This window comes from Metarhizium album (assembly GCF_000804445.1).
Source record: "Metarhizium album ARSEF 1941 chromosome Unknown scaffold_1, whole genome shotgun sequence".
Taxonomy (NCBI): domain Eukaryota; kingdom Fungi; phylum Ascomycota; class Sordariomycetes; order Hypocreales; family Clavicipitaceae; genus Metarhizium; species Metarhizium album.
Window position 1 is genome coordinate 2043841 of NW_024467575.1, and position 18597 is coordinate 2062437.

The following is an 18597-nucleotide window of genomic DNA, read 5'->3' on the forward strand; positions in this document are numbered from 1 at the left end:
TCAATCATCCTTGTCGTGGGCGTCGTGGGCGTCGTCGGCATCGTCGTGGTCGTCAATGGCCCAGTCCCTCCAGCCCTCGCCGCGGATCCAACTGACGCCCTTGCGCCACTGCGTCTCGCGGACGGCCCTCGCGTCCCTCTCGTAGACGACGCCCGTGACCATCAGGGCCAGCACAAAGACCCAGACGTCGCCGCCCCTCATGGCCCTCCACCACCGCCTCTTGACGCCGACCTTCCACAGGCTGTCGACGCTCGCGCGGGCGCTGTACAGGAAGACGCCGCGCCCGTGGCGACGCTCGACCCAGGCCCACAGGCCGGCGAGGAAGCCGCCGAGGAAGAAGCGCTGCGTGGCGAGCGCGCGCCGCGGCAGGTACGCCTGGAAGAAGCAGATGGACGCCCAGGCGGTGGAGATGGCGCCCGTGGCAAAGGCCGACATGCGGAGCGCGCGGGCAACGACCTTGTGGACCGTGGTGACGGGCAGGTTGTACAGGGACCCGAGGTTGGTGACGAGGGTGAGGGCGGAGCAGACGGCGAGGAAGAAGCGCGCGACGGGCGGGAACGAGCTGAGCCAGAAGGTGAGATAGGTGCGCGTGCACGACGGGTCGTCGGGGTGCAGGGCGGCGCAGGAGAGCGACGTGATGAGCGGGTGCGCGCGCGAGGTCAGCGGCGATATGGCCTTGAGGCCCGGCGGGAGGACGTGCTTGGTCGGGAACATGGCTGGCGACGTGTACGCCGGCCAGCCGAGCCTGGCCATGCGCGACAGGCCGTCGACGACGTCCGTGGTCGAGGGCCACCTTGCGTCGCCGGACCAGTCGTCCGGGCGCGCGTGCAGGTAGCCATGCGAGTTTCTGAAGATGAAGCTGCCGTACGCCTTTGGCGGCATCAGCATCAGCATCAGCGTCAGACGTCAGCACACACGCACGCGTAGGGCCGGGGTCGGGCGCCGACTCGACTCACGGCAGGAAAGCAGTCGCGGTCAAAGACGACGGCGTGCAGCAGCTGTCCAAAGGCCAGCGGCTGCAGCATCCAGCTCCCAAACCACCAGGGGCGCTCGCGCTTCTTGCCCCCCTTGAGGCGGCCCCAGACGAGGCCGTCGCTCTCGCACATGTTCCAGCCGAACTCGAGGGCGCGGAACATGGCGTAGATGGCGACGGAGACGCGCAGCTGCTGCGAGGGACAGACGCCCAGGGCGACGCCGGCGAGGGAGGCCCCGATGGCCGGCGCGTACGGCGACGTGAGGGCGGCGGCGGTTCGGGGGTTGCGCAGGCGGAACGGCTCGACCTGCGCGTCCAGGAGGTGGGCGCGCAGGCGCGAGAGGAAGCGGAAGAGGAAGCGGTACAGGAGCAGGATCGACGAGAGAGAGAGGGAGAGCCTCAGGGCCGGAGACCTGTGCCACGGCTGCCTTGGCCCGTCATGGCTGCGCCGTGTTCGAGATTGATTGCTCACCTGTCAGCTCGACGGACCGCGCGCGCGTCTTGTTTGGGGAGCACGCGCGAGACGCACGCAGAAGGGGAGACGAACCTCTTGTCCACACGTCGACAGACGGCCTTCCAGCCCTTGACGCCAACCATGGTGGCGACAAAGACCCTCAGCGCGTGCCTCACGGCCCTGGCATTGTAGTCGTCGCCGCCGTCTCGCTGCGGCTGCAGCGCCCTGTCCACCGACGCAGGCGTGGGCGCGGCGCGGCGCAGCGTCCTGGACCGCGAGATGACGTATCTGTGAAGCGTGGCATATTCGCGCGCGGATATGGTGTACCGGAGCGTGTTGCGGAGGACCGGGTCGACGGGAGCGGGAGATGCCATGACGATGACGATGACGATGACGATGACGACGGGGGAGGGCGTTTCCCCGGGTTGACGGAACCAGGCGTGTCTCGTTGTCAACGTCGCGCAATGACAAGCCGTTCACTTGCAGCCAGCCAGCCAGTCAGTCAGTCAGTCAGGCGGTTTTCAGAGACCCTCCTCGTCCAGTCTGTCCCGTCTGTCGATGAGGAGGAGCAGACGAAAGAACAGAGGGTTGCTTGTCCTCGCTGCAAAAGCTGACAATGGCGGACGCCGTGAGGACCGTGTCGTGAGGGGGAGGGGAAGCAGAGGCAGAGTGGCAACGGCGTCGTCAACGAGGGCGCGGTGCCGCGAGGTTGCAGGGCGATGTCGAGGTGTGGGTTTGTCTGTTCATCATCACAAGGGTTTCCAATTCCTAGCCTCCGCTTCGTCCAACCCGACGACTGGGACCTCGGCAGGTGGAGAACGGCGTTCATTGCATTCATTGGTCGGCCCTCCGTGGACCTGCATCACCTACCAAGGTGGGTAAGTGTGGGCTCGGTTCGGTTGCAACTTGCAAGCGATGGACCGTCGAGTAGGGATCATGACTAAGCCACCAACCACGTCAGTCCCCTCGACGTAACTTATTTCCTGTGCTCCGTCTACTCCGTCTACTCCGTACAAGACCTCTCACCCGCTCACGCTCACCAGCACCATGTGCGACTTGCTTTTATTCATCCCGTGGCCATTTCTCCTCGTGTCGACCAACCGTAGAAGCTCATCCGCCATCCAGCTAGGCGACAAGGCCTCATCTCCGCCACTGCCGAGTGCTCAACCTTGGACTTTTGCCTAGGCAAAACCAATCACCCCCCCAACCCATCATGTCATATCAAATTATATACATCTCATCCGCCCGCCGTCACCCGCAACTCTGTTGCCATCGACTTTTTGCTCCGTCCCTTCTTGCGCCCACCCGCTGACCTTTGGAAGTTGCGGCAGCACAGTTACCTCGGGCCCTCATCTCCACGCCTGCTAACACATCCCGAGCATCCCAGAACTGCAGCCGGCTGAGCCCCTTTTCCATGCCCACCCACACGTGACACCGCTCTCAACTTCCTGTTCAACCATGCAGCGCCGAATCCATGAGACGCAATGGCCCAAGTAGCACGTCCCGTGGCCTCCGCCATGCTCCCGTCCATACACCTCTTCCTCCGTCATCGCCCATCAACTCGTATCCTGAACCCGAACCTCCCCAGGAGCTGTCGCAACTCTCTATCCTGCAACCACGCGGCGCGCGAGACGCCCTGGTCTGCCATGTGTGATCTGGACATTCTCTCGTCTTCCAACAACAGGATTGCTTTCCATGTTGGAATAGGACATCGTCTTGGTACATACAATTTGTTTCTTCGCGTCCAGCCAGCTCATCTTTTCCTCCGTAGACAAGCGACCCTGAAAAGAAACATCATCAATGAGAGGTTTCGCGCAGAGAACCCTTACCGCCTCCAACTCCATGCACGAGCAAGTAACAATATCTCACCAAGAAAAATAAAAATGCATCCTTTTAAAACTTTTAAATGAAAATGCAATGTATGCTGGCGACTTTGTCAACCCAACGTCTCGTTATTCGTAGCGCGTAGACTTGCCCCGTCAAGGATAAGCAGCTTCAGAAGTCCTCTGCGGTTCTACCGAGGGAACCCACTTGCGTCCGAGAGATGGTCCGTCGGCATTACCATACGGGAGAACCTCCTCCTGCCAGCCAAGAGGACTCCACCGGCCCATATCCTGTGGAGCGGGATTGCACAATGCAGAACGAAGCGAGATGGAGCTTTGAAGACCTCCTCGCAGGACGGCCTCAAGAGTGCGATGTCGTCGCGCCTCCCGCTCTTGCACGGCACTCCGAATGATGCGGTAGCGTGACTCCGCGTTCGCCCATCCGTTTACGTTTCCAGACCCTGCCGATTCTAGAATCATCTTAAGTTGAGAGAACGGAAGATTGATCAGGGCTCGAGACAACACCACTTGTGGCACGGGTTGAGCTTGCTGCGCCGCCTTGGGGGTCACCGAGTCCGACCCCCCGCCAGTTTCCTCTGCCAGACATAGGTCGCCAAACTGTATTCCTGTAAGCTGTTGAGGGCGCCGACCCATTCCGAGGTGCACCGAGGATCCTTTCGCAACCACCGGCGCACGTTTCTTACTGGCTGGTGAGGGCGGAGGGCATTCCGGTAGGCGAGCATACTGTCCCGGGTGTCCTGCTGCTGTGTCAAGGCTAAACGTGGGAGGCAGATTATGAACGATGAAAGTCACCACTGCACCAAGGAGGACCTTGGACCCTTCCCCGTACTTGTAAGACACATGGGAGCCATTGTCAGAAGACCCATCAAGAGCAAATTCGATGACCCTCTCAAGCGTCTGCCAGCTCAGCAACTGAGTTGCCACTTCGCAACCTCTACGAGCGACAGGTGGCCATCCCAATAAGTGGCCTGCCGCAGCGTAAGACAAGGCAAAGTCAAGCTGTTCGCTGGCCGTGCCGGCATCGATGACATCGGCTGACTCTGCGCGGTTTCGAGGCGGAATAGAGAGGAGCGGGTGTCCGTAAAGTCTCTGGACAGCCATGTAAAAGGAGTCGGATCGAATCCATCTACTCCCCGTCTCTAGTAGCAAGTTTTGCATCCCCCGGTCAGACACTTGATACATTTGGCTCTTCACTTGCTCAGCGAGAGTGACGCTGCGGGCAAAGATCAATCGGTGTCCTGGAATGCGAACAGGAGCAGCCCTGTCGTCTACATATCTGAGCTCCAGCGTGCAATCAGCTAGCTCGGCGCTGCCGAACTGCTGTTGAATGAAACCGAGGAATCCATCGCCGCCGTCATCAAGAGCAGGCCCCTGATGCGGAAGGCCGGTTCTCGGCATCATTGCCGAATACTCTGGGTGACCGAAAATTCTGCCTTGGTAATTATGGACATGTCCATCAGATTCCCCAGGTCCAGTAGCCCCGTTGCGATGCCCGTTGGCGGGTGGGTATTGGTGATGTATGCCACCATCCTCGGGGTGACCAGAGGACTGGGAGCCATGGAAGCTATGGGGCGTCGAGGGCCCAAAATTGTTTCCATACGGTGAAAATGTCTCCATGGGGCCGTAAGCCATGCCGGGTCGCCCGTAATTGTCGAAATTTCCGGGCTGCATCATCTCTGCACCGTAAGGGGGCATCATGGGTGGGAAGCCGCTCCCTGCCGGACCGATATATGCCGGACGAGCATCAGCCGTCGTCATGCCGGGTGGAGGGACCATGTCCCCAGTGTGAGGAGGCACTGGAGACGGGCTTTGCGACGCCGGGAACGTGCCAAAGTGAATGCTGCTATTGCTGGGATGCGAGTGGTGCATATGAACAGGCCCACTGGGCAGAGGAACCGGCGGGCCACGTGAGATGTCCCCATTGTTCACGACGGCATATGGTCGACTGGCGGGCTGAAATGGGGGGGGCATCTGATAGCGAGACGGCGACATGCCCGGGGGTGGTTGACCCTTGACCGCTTTGACAGCATGATGTTGGACTGGGCAATGCGGGTTAGTAAACAAATGACGTCTGTGAAGGGATATATTTCACTGTGTCAACCAACCTGGCTTTTGCGTTGGCTCATTCTTGGACGCAACATTGGGATCTTTGGCTGGCTGCGGCGTTTGCTCAGCCGAGGTCAGATCAGTCGGGGAGACACTGGCGGCTGTCTGCGCACCGCTCGTAGCTCCATTTGACTTCTTAGCTGAGTCGGTCTCTTGATTGACGTCAGTCGTCGCCTTGCGCCCAGCCTGGGGCTCGGGTATAGCAGCCTCTGCAACTGAAAAGCAAAAACTCGACATCAGCCAAATGCACACCATAGGCATCAACCAGGCCGGGCTACCCGACGCGGAAATACACTTACCAACTGTGGCCTGTCCGTTTGTGCTAGTGCCTCCGTTGGCTAAACCCTCAGACCGTGGCAGTGACTCAGCCGTGCGCTGTGAATCCAGAACTGCGGCTGCCGTGTCATTCCCGGCCATGTGTTTCGGCACCGCACCATTAGTCTGCGATTTAGACTGGGACGTCTCAGAAACGGCAGCATTTGCCCTGGCACCATGAGCCGTGAAAACGCTGTCCGTTGTTACAACGGTGACAGATGCTGGTTTCCGCTTTAGAGGCAACGCAGGCACCACGGGCTTCGGCTTTGGCTTGGGAGTGACAGCCTTGCGGCTCTTGACAGAGCCATTTGGCGGCGCCATGGGTGGAAACGAGACGTATCAACGATGGGAAGAAGAAAAAAGGAGCCAAGGACGGTTATAAGGATTTTTTTTTTTTTTTGGGGGGGGGGGGGGGTCGGAGTTCGGAAGGGGGGAGGCGGCGAGACGGCAGCGTCGTCTGGTCTGGGTTGGTTTTTACGCAGCCAGCGCTAGGCTGCGAGAACAAGAGAATGAGCGAAGAATAGAATAAATGCTCTAGACGTCTCGACCAGTACGCAGAGGTTCCGTCATGAGAGGATGCACCGAGTCGCATGCACCTCTCACCAGACGTCCCAGTGCGTGGTGTTGAGGGGAAGAGAGGATCGTGGTCCGGTGGGTGCCAGCAGAAGATGGGCTGGTGGACAGGTAAAATTAAAAAATTAAAAAAAAAAAAAAAAAAAAAAGGGTCGTGGTAGCCGGCCACTGATGAGTAGGTACGTACATGCGGAGGACGGACACTACACACCCTGTACGGAGCAAATCTCAAAGACCCGCCCTGCTAACCAGTTCATCCTTCGACACCATCTACACCATCTACCTGGCTTGGTCGTAGAAAAATGCTGCGGATTTGCACCAGTCAGGGCCAAACAAGCCTCTCAATGTCGTGTACGCATTTCGTGACGAGGCGGTCACCCACAGTCTGAATACTGTGGTGTTTTGTTAGTCTTACGTCTTTTCACGACGGCGCCTGGAGCCGTCCCCGCAAATTTATTTGGTAGGACCAAGTCGTGCCGCGCCACATGTAACCGTGGCTGGGGCCGCCTAGAAATTCGGGACAAGCACCAAAAAACTTTCCAACAGTCTCTTGCGCATGCACGCCGCATCTTACTGTACATTCAATGTACAATGGGTGATCAACAATGCCCCTAGCTAGATCCTGGCCCTTCAACATCACAAGAAGCCTCTTGGTCGTAAAAATCATAAGTTCATGAGCTCGCTAGCACAAGAGCCGACCCTCCCCGATATATATACACCATGCAATGCCAAAAGCTCAGTCTTGGAGAAGGAAACGGGCAAAGAAGACACAGAAAAGAGGAAGAAAAAGGGACTACACATCTTCATCTTCACCCCTCCTGGACGCTGGCTTTTGCGCATACCAAAAGTAGTAGTTGAAGTACCGATGAGTCGACGGGTCCTCCAAGCCTTTTCTCGCCAACGCCACTCGAACCTCTGCCTCTGCCTCCGATATCTGCAAAGCCTGGAAAGGTCGCCCCACCAGCGTTGGGATAAAGTCCAGTATCGCCATTTTCTGATAAAGCCCTATTGCCCTCATGAGTTTTTCCTTGGCCCACGTCCCGATGGGGACTTTCATGATTCTGCAGTGCACGTTTTCGAATCCAGCTTCGCGGAGGTAAGGCTCGAGCTCTGCGGGAAGCGTCGTGCTCATGCCAAATTTCTTATATGCGGCACCGGCGGTGTCGTAGAGGGTCTTGACGGGATCCTCGTCCGTCATTGTCCCGTCGTCGCAGAGCGGTACGCCATGTAGCTCTTGTAGCTCAACCCACCCACCGGGACGGAGACTCCTAGGGTGACTGTCAATAACCAACCATGGCTAGCCCGAGCTAAAGTTTCAATGGCACCAGGTCACATACTCGTAGCAATGGCCGAGAACCGTAGGAATGTCCTTTAAAATCATGACCATGAATCGGAAATGAGCCAAGTCGACGTCTCGCTCTATCCAGTCCAAGGTGCAGTCGTCGACTAAAAAGGAAACATTTGCCGGAACCCATTCCGGTTGAATTGGTGTGAGATCGATGCCGCAGACATGTGCACTGGGATACCTGTCACCGACTAAGCGCAAAGCTGTTAGCACGGCAAATTTGTAAACAAGTCTCGCCTCCCCCCCCCCTCTTCCTCTCTGGCGAGCGTAGGATTGTCACAAACCTTCTATGGCCCATATCCCTGTCGTCATGAGGCGTTAGCGAATGTTGTGACTCGCGAGTAAATGTTCCACTTCGGCGTGGAAAGAAAAGACTAACCGGTCCCCGTGCCAATGTCCAATATCTTTTGTGGGTGCGTCCCTATCGGTGAGAAGAACGGCTTCCCCTGAGTGAGCATCATCAACATGGCGTGCTTCATATCCTCCCGGTTTTGCTCCAAGTCATCGTTGGGAATGGGATACCGGCCATCTCCGAATGATTGGTAGCGTCGACCACGCTCGTACGAGAAGGAGGTGTAGATACTCGAAGATAAACTTGCAGTCGTGTCGTCGCTCGGGAGACTACTATCCAGATCGAATTCATCATCAGACTCAGTACCGGGTTCGATTACCGGCGCTTGTGTCGCCCGGACCATGGCAGAGGGTCCTGTTGGTGCGACGTCTGCTTCTGTTTCTGCTGCTGCTGTTGGTGGTGGTGATGGTTGTGGCGGTTCCCTAGGATCGATAGGCGCTTCGACCTTGTCGGGGTCGTTTTCCCGATGGTTAAACTGGACAGGGTCGACGACTCCGGCGCTCTTGGCCTGCTCGCGAGATCTTGATAAGACCATCGCGGCGGCCGGCGGGCAGGCGTGCTCGACACGGCGGACAGCGCAGGCGATGGGGACAGTAATGACGACGACGATGGGATCCGAGGTTGTGTCGAGATGATGCGTAGATGGACTTTTGTGCTGACGGCTCAATGCCCGGAATGTCGAGGCAAAGGATGCGACACAGACAACCTGCGGGCCTGTGGACGGCGGCTTGAGCGGGCACGGAGGGTAGGGAGGGTACGGAAAAGCGATTGAAGAAGCCAAGTCAATGAATGAATCTGCCCTGCTCGCCTCGCCCGGTCGAATTTGTCTCAATGAGCAGGAAGGCAGCGGTGGCGCATGTAGTCACGATTCTGGCTTGCGCCGAACTGACAGCCATGTATGTGCATATCGGGCTCGGCAGGAGACTTCCGCACAGGTCTGTTAGGAAGGGACTTCCAACTGAGACCCGTCGACCAGTCGACCACGGGGGAGGCGCGGATTGCGACCTGGGCACAGGACAAAAGTGACCTGTCACTGCTCCGACTGCTGAGCCATCATCTAAGCCAAAGCGGGGCGTGGTGTTGCAGGCAGCCCTTATCGACGGGAGGGTCACCTGTTACACACGATCGATTTGTATTGTGGCCAATATATCCTCTAATAAGGTTCACACTCCGCTGCCATTGACATGTCAACAATGCAATTGCGCCAATTGCGCCCCCCCCCCCCCCAGGGAAGAAGCGTTGCGAGGCAGGCCACCCCACTTGGGTGGAGTACGTACTACTACTAGTAATACGGAGCACTCAAGTACGTGACGTTGAAATGCCGCCCAGTTGAATGTTCCCGGTCCCACAGTCGTCTTCGGCCCGCGGCGTCAAGTCTCAGTTTCCTCCGTCAGGGCAAGGGCAGCCCGCGCAACGTTTTGACTGACTCTTGACAAGTCAGCAGTCCGCAGTCCGCATTGCAGTCACGCCTTGCCGTTTCAACACTAGACATGACACATGACACTAGCAGCACCGAACAAGAAGCCATGACGACCGAGTACGGGAATTTCGAGTTTCGAGCATTCTGGATTAAATAAGCAAGCAGTGCCACGCCACGCCGCTCGCGCGCGCCTGCCGTATTTTTTTTTTTAATTTTTTAGTTTTCTTCTTTTTCTTCTTCTTCTTCTTCTTCTTCTTTTTTAAAAAAAAAAAGAACAAAAAATACAATAAAATTTCATGACTCGCTCTTGGCATGTCCCCGGGTTGCCATGAGCATCTTCTTGACTGTGTCCAGGTCGAATGACTTCCTCGCCTCCGCCAAGGATTCCTGGACCGCTTTGGCCCCTCTCCGAATCATCTCGTCGTCGTAGCTGGCCATTACCGCCTCTCTGCGCGCATTGTTGCTGCTCAGCGTCTTCAGCCCGGTCAACGCCTTGACATAGTTGTCGACATCTGTGATGGAGTGCTGAAACCCTTGGCCGCGATCTAGAAAGAAAACACACAAGTCGGTTAGTCCCATCTTTCTCGTCTGCTCCGGCAGAGCCCGCCGTCTGGGTTTGGGTTGTTGTTGCGTGTAACAAACATATCAGCATGGGATGGGCCGCGTCGCCAGCGAGCGTCACTCGGCCTCCATGGTTGTCCCAGGGCACTGGGTTCCAGTACTTCATCTCGTCAATGAAGACGTTACTGTCTTCCGGCGTCCAGTCAATGGCGTGTTGGAAGACGTCGCGCAACGGCGTCGTCTTCTCCCTCACGTAGGTGAGCGCGTCGTTGCCCCTGAGATGCACCGCCTCGCCGTTCCATATCTTGGTCCAGAATATCGTCCAGTTGGATTCATCGGCTGGATTGTCGGCTGACATGACTGCAGGGTCAAGACAAATTTCATACGTCAGCCAGATGATGGACAAAGCCTCCTCGTCTTTCTTGGTTGGCCATGGTCATGTACGTACCGCCAACAGCCCCGACCGAGGCTGTTCCCATCATCAGCGCGGCCACAGGATGGGCCTGCACAATCGCATCCGTCTTCTCGGCGTCTCCAAACTTTGTGATACCCGTGGCAAACTGGAACCCGGAGCCGCGAGGCCGGGAGACGTCAGGGCCCAGCAGAAACTCTCGTACTTTAGACGACGAGCCGTCGGCTCCCAGGACGTAGTCACAGTCAAAGACACTGCCGTCCTCCAATCTGATCTGCACTCCGGAGTTCGTGGGAACAAGATGCTTCAGAGGGGCATTCCACCTGATGTCGACTCTCCGGGCAAGCAACCGGCGCAATGCCTGCCGGCTGACTCGCCTCGCATTAGGCAGGGGGCTGCGGAAGAGCAAGTCGCCGGTGACGCCGTTGTAGCAGGGAATGCTCTCTACCTCATTGTTGAAGTCCAGATAGGGGTTGCAAACGGCGCTCTTCAGATCCGCAATGATGTCCTTTGGCACCAACTTCTCGAAGATGGGCATGGCCCAGTGGACCAACATGGTCCAGTCACGGTCCCTTGCATCGATGCTGGCCTCTCGTTCGAAGACGACGGCGCGGAAGCCATTCTGTGCGACAGGGTCAGCGAAAAGGCTCTCTGGCGGTCAAGCGCGATATCGATGTATGTTCACATGGCCAGAACGGCACGCTGCGTCTTACCTGCTGCAGCCCATGTGCCGCGAGCAGACCCGTCAGCCCCGCTCCAATGATGGCGACGGTGTTCCTGGCCGTGGTAGAAACCGTCATGTCTATGAGGAGAGTAAGAAGTTGTTCGTCTGTCAAAAGGGACGAGAGACCAACAACAATCGACCCATACAACAACCTGTTGGGGAGGTCAAAGCGTAGTTTGGATTGTATAAGCAGACAGACGGAAAGTCCAAAAAGAGACTCTTGCAAGGTCCCTCCGCCCGCCAACTCAGACCCGGGGGGGGGGGGGGAAAGGGCCTACGGGAGCAGTCAATGCCTACGGAGTACACCCATCCCGCCATTTCGCGGGACGGGCTGGCCCAGGGCGAGGGCGAGGGCGACCAGACCAAGGCAACGGACGGATGAGGAAGCTGCTTGAGGATTAGGCCCGTCATGCTCCGTGTCCTATTTCATCAGCTCGTTGCGCCACCGCGTGTGTCGGCAAGCCTAGTCGGTGGGGTTGAGCAGGCAAAAGAAAGAAACGAGGCGACGCGGCGTATCAGCGGCAATGGCAAGCACTCAGTGTGTACTGGCAATCCAGCAATCCAGCAGGGATCACCGAGTCGTGTGCTGGAGTTGCTGGCAAGGGCAAGGGCATGGGGCCTCGTCGGCAGGCATTTACTTGCTTTCCAGTCCAGACTCGAGACCAGGCCGACGGCGACCAGGACTCGAGTGCCAGACAATACAACATGTCCCAGTCGACCTACGCATGTCTGAGGTATGCCATGCTACGTACATGATATAATCATGCCGCTAGCTGGCTGGTATCACGCATGTCCATGTAAGTCGTCGGCAAAGGTGGGCCGGCGGCAAGACAGCTCCTCGTCGACTTTGTGCTTCCTGCTCGTTCTTGCTGTCTCGAAATGGCCCCATGCAACCCGACGGACTGGTGCGGCCCGGATCGAACGTCAGAGTTGTCTGCACGCTAAGTGTGACGGCATCCACGCCGCGGCAGCAGCATCCGCAACGGTCGAGTTCTGGCCGTTTGGCGATGCCGGGACTGGCACTGGCACACGGAACGCAGTCCGCGGTACGCCAGGTCGCACAAATGCGTGTACCCAAATGCTTCTGTAAAGTACCTAGGTGCCTAGGTAGGTAGGTACTGCCTACGCCGTAGGTACAGTATCTACCGGACTCAACGCCGCGAGACAAGATGACGAGGGCGTCAATCCAAAGTCGGAGCGCAGGCAGGCTAACCAGGTCTGTGCAAGTAAACACACTGTGATGGATTACCGCTGTCTTGGCTTGGGCCCTGCAAACCCGAGTACCAGAAACCCATCCATTGATCCCTGTCTCGGCTCGCAAGAATAATAATACCTGGGCAGGTACGGAGTACATGATTACCAGTACACGTACCGAGTACTCCGTACTTAGGTCGGCACTTTATTACTTACTTCCTACTCCGCACTTACTTGTAAGTAGTTGAGTTGGCACCACGGCCAGTCAGGACAGGACACCTGGGGCTCCCCAGACGCTGCTGCTACTGGGTACCGACCGCTACGAGGCCCACTAGCACAGGGGTCCAGACCCCAAACTGCAAACTGCAAACCACCAGACGCCACCAGCACTGCCAACTCTGTCGAGACTCGAGAGCCCGGCGAAACGTGCTTACTTGAGTACGTTAAGTGAGTAACTTACTTACTTAAGTACCTAGGTAGGTACCTAGTCCACCTGTCAAAGCCAACTGTCCTGCGGTTGCACAGGCCGCCGCAGCCCACTGTCCCTCCCGAGTCCCGAGGCACTACAGAAAGTGGCGCTACATTTTATGCTTATTCTCGTTCGTCACGCAATTCAGAAAGGCGCCACGACGAGAGCCTGATGATGCGAGAGCCGAATAATTAGAAAATGAGAAAATAGAATGCAATGCAAATAAGATAAAATAAGCAACGCACACGCGCACACACGCACACAACTATACACACACCCAAGGCCACTGCATCTCCTCCTCTCAAACGCCGTCGAGCCCGCCCCAAAGTGACCCTATTGCAGGGTTAGATATAAAACGCGCTTGAACGTTGGCCGACGGTGAGAGTCCCGTCGACGATTGGGTTCCGTTGCAGCCGTACATGCAGCGTTGCCTGGCTTTGCCCGGTGTGTCCGGGATGCCGAGTCGAGTCTTCGCCAGCCATCCCGAGTCCTGAGCCTTGGCGATGGAAGCACCCATGTAGTACTTGAGTACCTCCCTACCTAGGTACTTCTTATACTGTACTAAACTGGTGCGGGCTGCATGTCCAGGCCGCGCGAGTGCAGTACTATACTCAAGTACCTACCGTCCTGCGTGCTTCTTCGCTTGCCTCGCTTGCCTCGCTTGCCGCAACGCCCGTCTAGCCTACCTGGCGACGACCAGGGCAAGCGGACCGCATCGTGGAGTGCTCCCTTGTACGCTGCCGTCTTTCCGGGCTGCAGTTTGCCGTTGAAAGTCTGTGTCGCGTCCAAGTTGCAGTCGACAACGTGCTGGAAACTGGAAACTGAAATCTGGAAACCAGAAACCAACATACTCTATTCATCCTAGTGCTCTTGTGCTTCTACTCGTCCCGCCAATTTGATTGCATCAGCAGAGGGACAGTGACGAGCCCAACCAGTCAATCCTTTGCACGCATCCAACCAAATCCGCCTCAACGCTGCCGTGTCTACTGACGCAAGATTGGGTAGATCCCTGCAAAATAAGAAAGGAAAAAAAAAACGCTATTACTTGGCACGAGTCCCTCGTATATCAGAATTGCGGCGGCCATGCCAGGCATCCTCGAGCCACGGACGCAGACAGGCATGCGTCACGACCCTCGCTTTCCGACCGTCAGCCGCTTCACGTCGCCCTACGCGATCCCTTCGCCGCTCACGAGTCTCGCGATGAGCACGTAAATGAAGATTGCCGCCCCCGCCACCAGCAGCTTGTTCCGATATATCCAACCACGACCGGCATCACGCTGCTGAACAACTGCATCCACTACAGCCTGCGCCTGGTGGCCGCTGGTCCCCGTGATGCCTAGTTGTGGCCCGCAAGATGACCCGTTCTCGCCATCCAACCGGTTACCTGTTGTCGACTCGATCTTGTTCTTCCTCATCCACTCCCAGTTCTCCGTGTCGACTTCGGGCCATTCGGCGCGGAACTTGGCGCCTCCATCGCCGGCCTTGACGTTGCCCTTTTGGATAGAAGGCCTGCCCTGAGATCCTCCGCCTGTAGAGTTCCACCATCGAGTCCGTGAGGCAAGGTATTTCTTTTCTGTTTGGGTTGTTGACATGGAACCAGTGGTCATCTCGTCGCTCGTCATGAATGACAAGAGACCGATGAGAATGGTCGAAACCTCCCACGCGGGATTGAATGACTTTGGGTGGAAGTCTGATATCGACAGACACAGCCGACTCGACGGTTGAAATCGTCCTGAAGGTGTGTGCATTCGGATGGCGGGCGGCGCAAACGGATAGTTGGGAGGGAAGATTAGAGTGCCCCAGTATTGCCCGCCGTGGTAGGGCGTTTCTTCGGGGCCGGTAATAATATAGTGCCATCTATAATAATCATTAGCGGTATGGAAATGTGTGCGGGGGTGGTCGGCAAAGGCATACTCCAAGATGTTCGACTCGGAAGGATGGGCTGTAATGTAAGGTGGCGGGTTCTCGGAAATCGTCTTGTATTCGCGGGTCAACTGTTGGAGACGTTAGTACAGCCCAGTGCGCCGAGGCGATAGTTCGCGTGAAATATCCTACCCGCTTGTGTGCCGCTTTGCTTGCCATGAGTTCTGACGTGGCGGTAGTGATGGACGTTATCGAGGGTCAGTCGAATACGTCGGGCAGAGACGAATACAGCAGGCTGCTGCCGTGCGTGCCGGCGGCTGGAGAAGACCGACGATAGGGCGGAGTCCGAAACAACAAAGCAGTCGCCTGCAAAAAAGCAGGGGGGGAATGAATGTGAGCTCACGGTGTGGGATCAAAGTGTCGTCGTTGTGTGAAGCATGTTGGGCCAAGGCAGTCGCAGTGTTCCAACTTCCAAGTCACCAAAGACGGACGGACTTGGCCGTGGAGCCCAAGCGGCGGCCGCGCGCCACTTGGGACAGACATGCTTCATGCGCCACAGCTAGTTGTGGCGCAGCGCATGGCACGGCGGCCGATCCTCGCCGATAACCAAGAGCGCAGACGACATCAGGTTTCGGTTTTGCGATGCCATCATCTTTTGGCATTGGCTAGTCGTGCTGCCTTTAGTCTTTTCCCATGGCGCCAAACGCGAGCACCGCCCCGGGACAGGTCAGTAAGGCGGCGGTATTTCGGATTGAGCCACTGCAAAAAGCTTACTGTTCATACAGCCCAGTGGTCTGATCGACAAGCTTCACTCGAGTACGGACGACGTTCTCAATGCTGCAAAAACATCGCCCGAATTTCGTTACGCCGAGCATGCGGCCAAGGAGCGAAGAGTTGCGCAAACGGTATGAGGAAGTGTGAAACGCGTAATGGAAAGCCGTCCTAATAGACACCATACATAGATGGCGGATCAAATGTTGATGCCCATGACCGTCAACGAGATCTCGGTCAACGGCGCCAAGAACATTCGACGAGGATTTCTGGACCCAATCTGTGCGCCGTTGCTCCGCGGCGGCTCTAATGCGCCTTCCACGGTCGGTGAGGTCATGGCACTCCTTCAAGTGGCGAGTTCGAAGCTCTCCGGGCTGCGTAAGTTGACCGCGCATCAGTGCCGTCGTACTGAGCAGATTGGTTGCTGACGGCTCGAAGAGATTCTCAGGGAGCCTCCAGCGGTCTACTTGTCACAGGCTAGCCAGGCCGATCCCTCTACGAATCCTTACGACGTCAATATATCCATTGGATTGAAAGAACTGCCCCGGTTCAAACTCCAGACTGGTACCGACGTGGGCAATGGTGAAGGCTCGGCTTATGGATCTCTGCTTTGGAGAAACATTTTTGGCGGCGCAGAGATGCTCACATTGAATGCCAAAGCCGGGACGAGGACAAAATCAGCCTACAGCGCCAACCTGAGTGCCCCGGTGCTGAGTGATCCCGACAGGCGAATTTCGCTGGAAGGGCTGGCATCAGCCGCAGAAAAGCCATGGGCATCACATGAAGAGGTAGTCAAGGGCGGCTCCTTGCGCTTTTCTTGGTTCAATTCCCAAAGAGACATGCATTCCGTCGAATATTCCGGTCTGTGGCGACAAATCACTGGTCTGCGCCAAGGTGCTAGCCCTACCGTCCGTCAGGACTCTGGCGACACGATAAAGAGCGCCATCAAGCACACGTTCTATCGGGAAAGGCGCGATAATCCACAGCTGCCCCAGTCTGGGTACATGCTACGATCTGGACTGGAACTTGCAGGCACTGGCCCCCTCGGCGGTGATGTCTCCTTCTCCAAGGGTGACATTGAAATGAGTGGTGCCATCCCCATCCCGCTGCCCGGCGCTCAGGAGCGATCGGGCGCATCTATCGGAGCAGGTTTCAGGATGGGCATGCTGTATCCCTTACCTCTGGGCTTCAACCTAGGTGGCAAGTCGTCACCTAGTCGTCTGAACGACCGCTTCCAGCTGGGCGGGCCTACCGACGTCCGCGGATTCAAGCTCGGCGGCCTCGGGCCCCACGACGGCGCAGACGCGGTAGGAGGCGATGTGTTCGCCGCGGGGAGCGTAAACATGCTGCTTCCCCTTCCGTACAAAGGACCAGACTCCGGCCTCCGCTTCCAGGTGTTTGCCAATGGTGGCCGACTGGTCGCCCTGAATGACAAGAACAGGTCGGCAGCGGCCGCATCGCACGGACTCAGTGGTGGCGCCGTCCGCGATGGCATGCTAGGTGCCATTGGGGAGTTGTTTAACGGCCTGCCAAGCGTGGCTGCCGGCGTGGGACTTGTATATGCTCACCCTGTAGCCAGATTCGAGCTCAACTTCAGCCTTCCTCTAGTCCTTCGCCAGGGCGAGGTTGGAACCAAGGGGTTTCAGATGGGAGTTGGCATCAATCTGTTGTAACTATTCTCTGCTCTCTTCGTGCTGGAGAATACCATTCCCCTGTGTAAATATAGACACGTTGACGCATGGATTTGCCTCGTCAACTCCGAGGCGAGACTCTTGTCTCAATTTGTATGGGTATCGTGCAAAACTGCTGGAAACACACCTGTTGGGGGAAGCTAGCAACAACGGTGCACCACCTTGGTGTAGAAATGGTACAGAACCAACGCGATTTAAATATATGAAATGAAATAGAAGAATAAAAATGAAAATAAAAAGTCTAAACTCGCCACGTTCATCGTGGGATGCGACGAGACGAAACGCAACGCTAAAACCATGTCAAAATACTCGAGACCTGCAGCACTAGGTAGTTAATCATGAACATGTCATTCACACGCACCATCTCAGAGCTAACACAGAGCTTAAATGCCTTGTCCTTCAACCCGGCAACTCCTGCTCGCCGCGTCAACACCCAACACCGTGAGGTAGTTCTAGCGGTCGACAACCGAGGCGTCACGGCCAAAGAAACATAGCTGCACTGCCCGGTGTTTCCAAGTGCTATCCATCACTGATGACTGACTGACTGTGGTACAGAGTCCAGACAGGCCAACGCCCGAGATGTGTCAGTCAAGGGAGGATACGGAGTAACTCCCGTGAGGCATTGGCAACCCTATCCTCGCCACGATGCAAAACCTAGAATCTGCGGACAGGGCCCAGTCTGGCTGGGCGGCGAGGCAAAAAAGCTGTTGGCTACTGGTCTCTTGATGCGTGGTGTGGTGTTCGGAGTAATGGTTGCATGCGAGCTGCCACACCATGATGACGTTGGACGCTTGCTCTAGACTGCCCTCGTCGCACCCCCGGACAAGGCGACGTGTCCGTCCGTGTCGGTGTGTCGGCTCGTTGGTCGCGTAGCGCGTGCTCGCCCTGACATGAATGAGCCCTGGGCACGCACGGATGGCCGCTTGGTGGTGACTCTGGTGAGTCAGATCGTAGATGTCGTGACACGAGAGACGACAAGGTGCAGCCGGCAGCCAGATCTGATCTGCGGGAGAATCTGATGACGACATTTTCTAGACGTCAAGGCCAGCAGGTCCCGTCCCGTGAGTTTTAACGAGGCCCGGCCTGGCTAATACCCGTGTCGCCGCATGGTTTGGTTGTGAAGCACGAAGTCGACGGAGTCTCGTTGCTACGCACACCCCCAAAATCCGGCCAAAAGCTGCGTGGTCCTGGGGCATCTCGTGGACGGCGGAGTGGGGGGCGGGCTGTCGGGCTGCTCCAAGACCCCGAACTTTAAAGTGTGCTTGGTTCGTTCTGCCTAGTACTTGGCCGTCGCTTGTACATGGTCGGATCCGGATGGTCCGAATAGAGTCATGGTCATCGAAGCACGTTGCAGCGACCCATTGACTGAACAATGAACATTGACGCCTCGCCCCGCTGCCGCGGACTGTTTGAGTGCATCGGCTTCGCTTCCCATCTTCCGGTACTGAAGTACTTACTTGGACTTGCAGTAACTACCTTGGGTACGTACCTAGGTATCCGGGGTGTGGAGCCACGTTTCGCAGCCAGAAA

The 18597-nt window shown here is 57.0% G+C and overlaps 6 protein-coding genes across 6 annotated transcripts; 1 reads left to right on the forward strand and 5 right to left on the reverse strand.

The window, feature by feature from the left end:
• On the reverse strand, positions 1–1801 carry MAM_00581 (uncharacterized protein; the record flags this gene model as incomplete). Its single annotated transcript, XM_040819380.1, has 3 exons — positions 1–870; positions 957–1416; positions 1521–1801. The coding sequence occupies 3 exons, from the start codon at positions 1799–1801 to the stop codon at positions 1–3; spliced, it is 1611 nt and encodes a 536-aa protein (XP_040682645.1).
• A 1605-nt stretch (positions 1802–3406) lies between these two features.
• Positions 3407–6013, reverse strand: MAM_00582 (uncharacterized protein; the record flags this gene model as incomplete). The annotated part of the gene is made up of 3 exons (XM_040819381.1): positions 3407–5310; positions 5377–5586; positions 5677–6013. 3 exons carry the CDS (start codon positions 6011–6013, stop codon positions 3407–3409), a joined length of 2451 nt encoding a protein of 816 aa, XP_040682646.1.
• A 1045-nt stretch (positions 6014–7058) lies between these two features.
• MAM_00583 (Methyltransferase type 11) lies at positions 7059–8497 on the reverse strand (the record flags this gene model as incomplete). The annotated part of the gene is made up of 4 exons (XM_040819382.1): positions 7059–7542; positions 7603–7801; positions 7895–7912; positions 7990–8497. 4 exons carry the CDS (start codon positions 8495–8497, stop codon positions 7059–7061), a joined length of 1209 nt encoding a protein of 402 aa, XP_040682647.1.
• Positions 8498–9676: 1179 nt separating this feature from the next.
• On the reverse strand, positions 9677–11155 carry MAM_00584 (Aromatic-ring hydroxylase-like protein; the record flags this gene model as incomplete). The annotated part of the gene is made up of 4 exons (XM_040819383.1): positions 9677–9927; positions 10025–10303; positions 10392–10977; positions 11069–11155. The coding sequence occupies 4 exons, from the start codon at positions 11153–11155 to the stop codon at positions 9677–9679; spliced, it is 1203 nt and encodes a 400-aa protein (XP_040682648.1).
• A 2753-nt stretch (positions 11156–13908) lies between these two features.
• Positions 13909–14824, reverse strand: MAM_00585 (ubiquitin-conjugating enzyme; the record flags this gene model as incomplete). Its single annotated transcript, XM_040819384.1, has 3 exons — positions 13909–14599; positions 14657–14736; positions 14798–14824. 3 exons carry the CDS (start codon positions 14822–14824, stop codon positions 13909–13911), a joined length of 798 nt encoding a protein of 265 aa, XP_040682649.1.
• Positions 14825–15298: 474 nt separating this feature from the next.
• MAM_00586 (outer membrane protein) lies at positions 15299–17049 on the forward strand (the record flags this gene model as incomplete). Its single annotated transcript, XM_040819385.1, has 4 exons — positions 15299–15331; positions 15391–15510; positions 15568–15754; positions 15815–17049. 4 exons carry the CDS (start codon positions 15299–15301, stop codon positions 17047–17049), a joined length of 1575 nt encoding a protein of 524 aa, XP_040682650.1.
• Positions 17050–18597: the final 1548 nt, after the last annotated feature.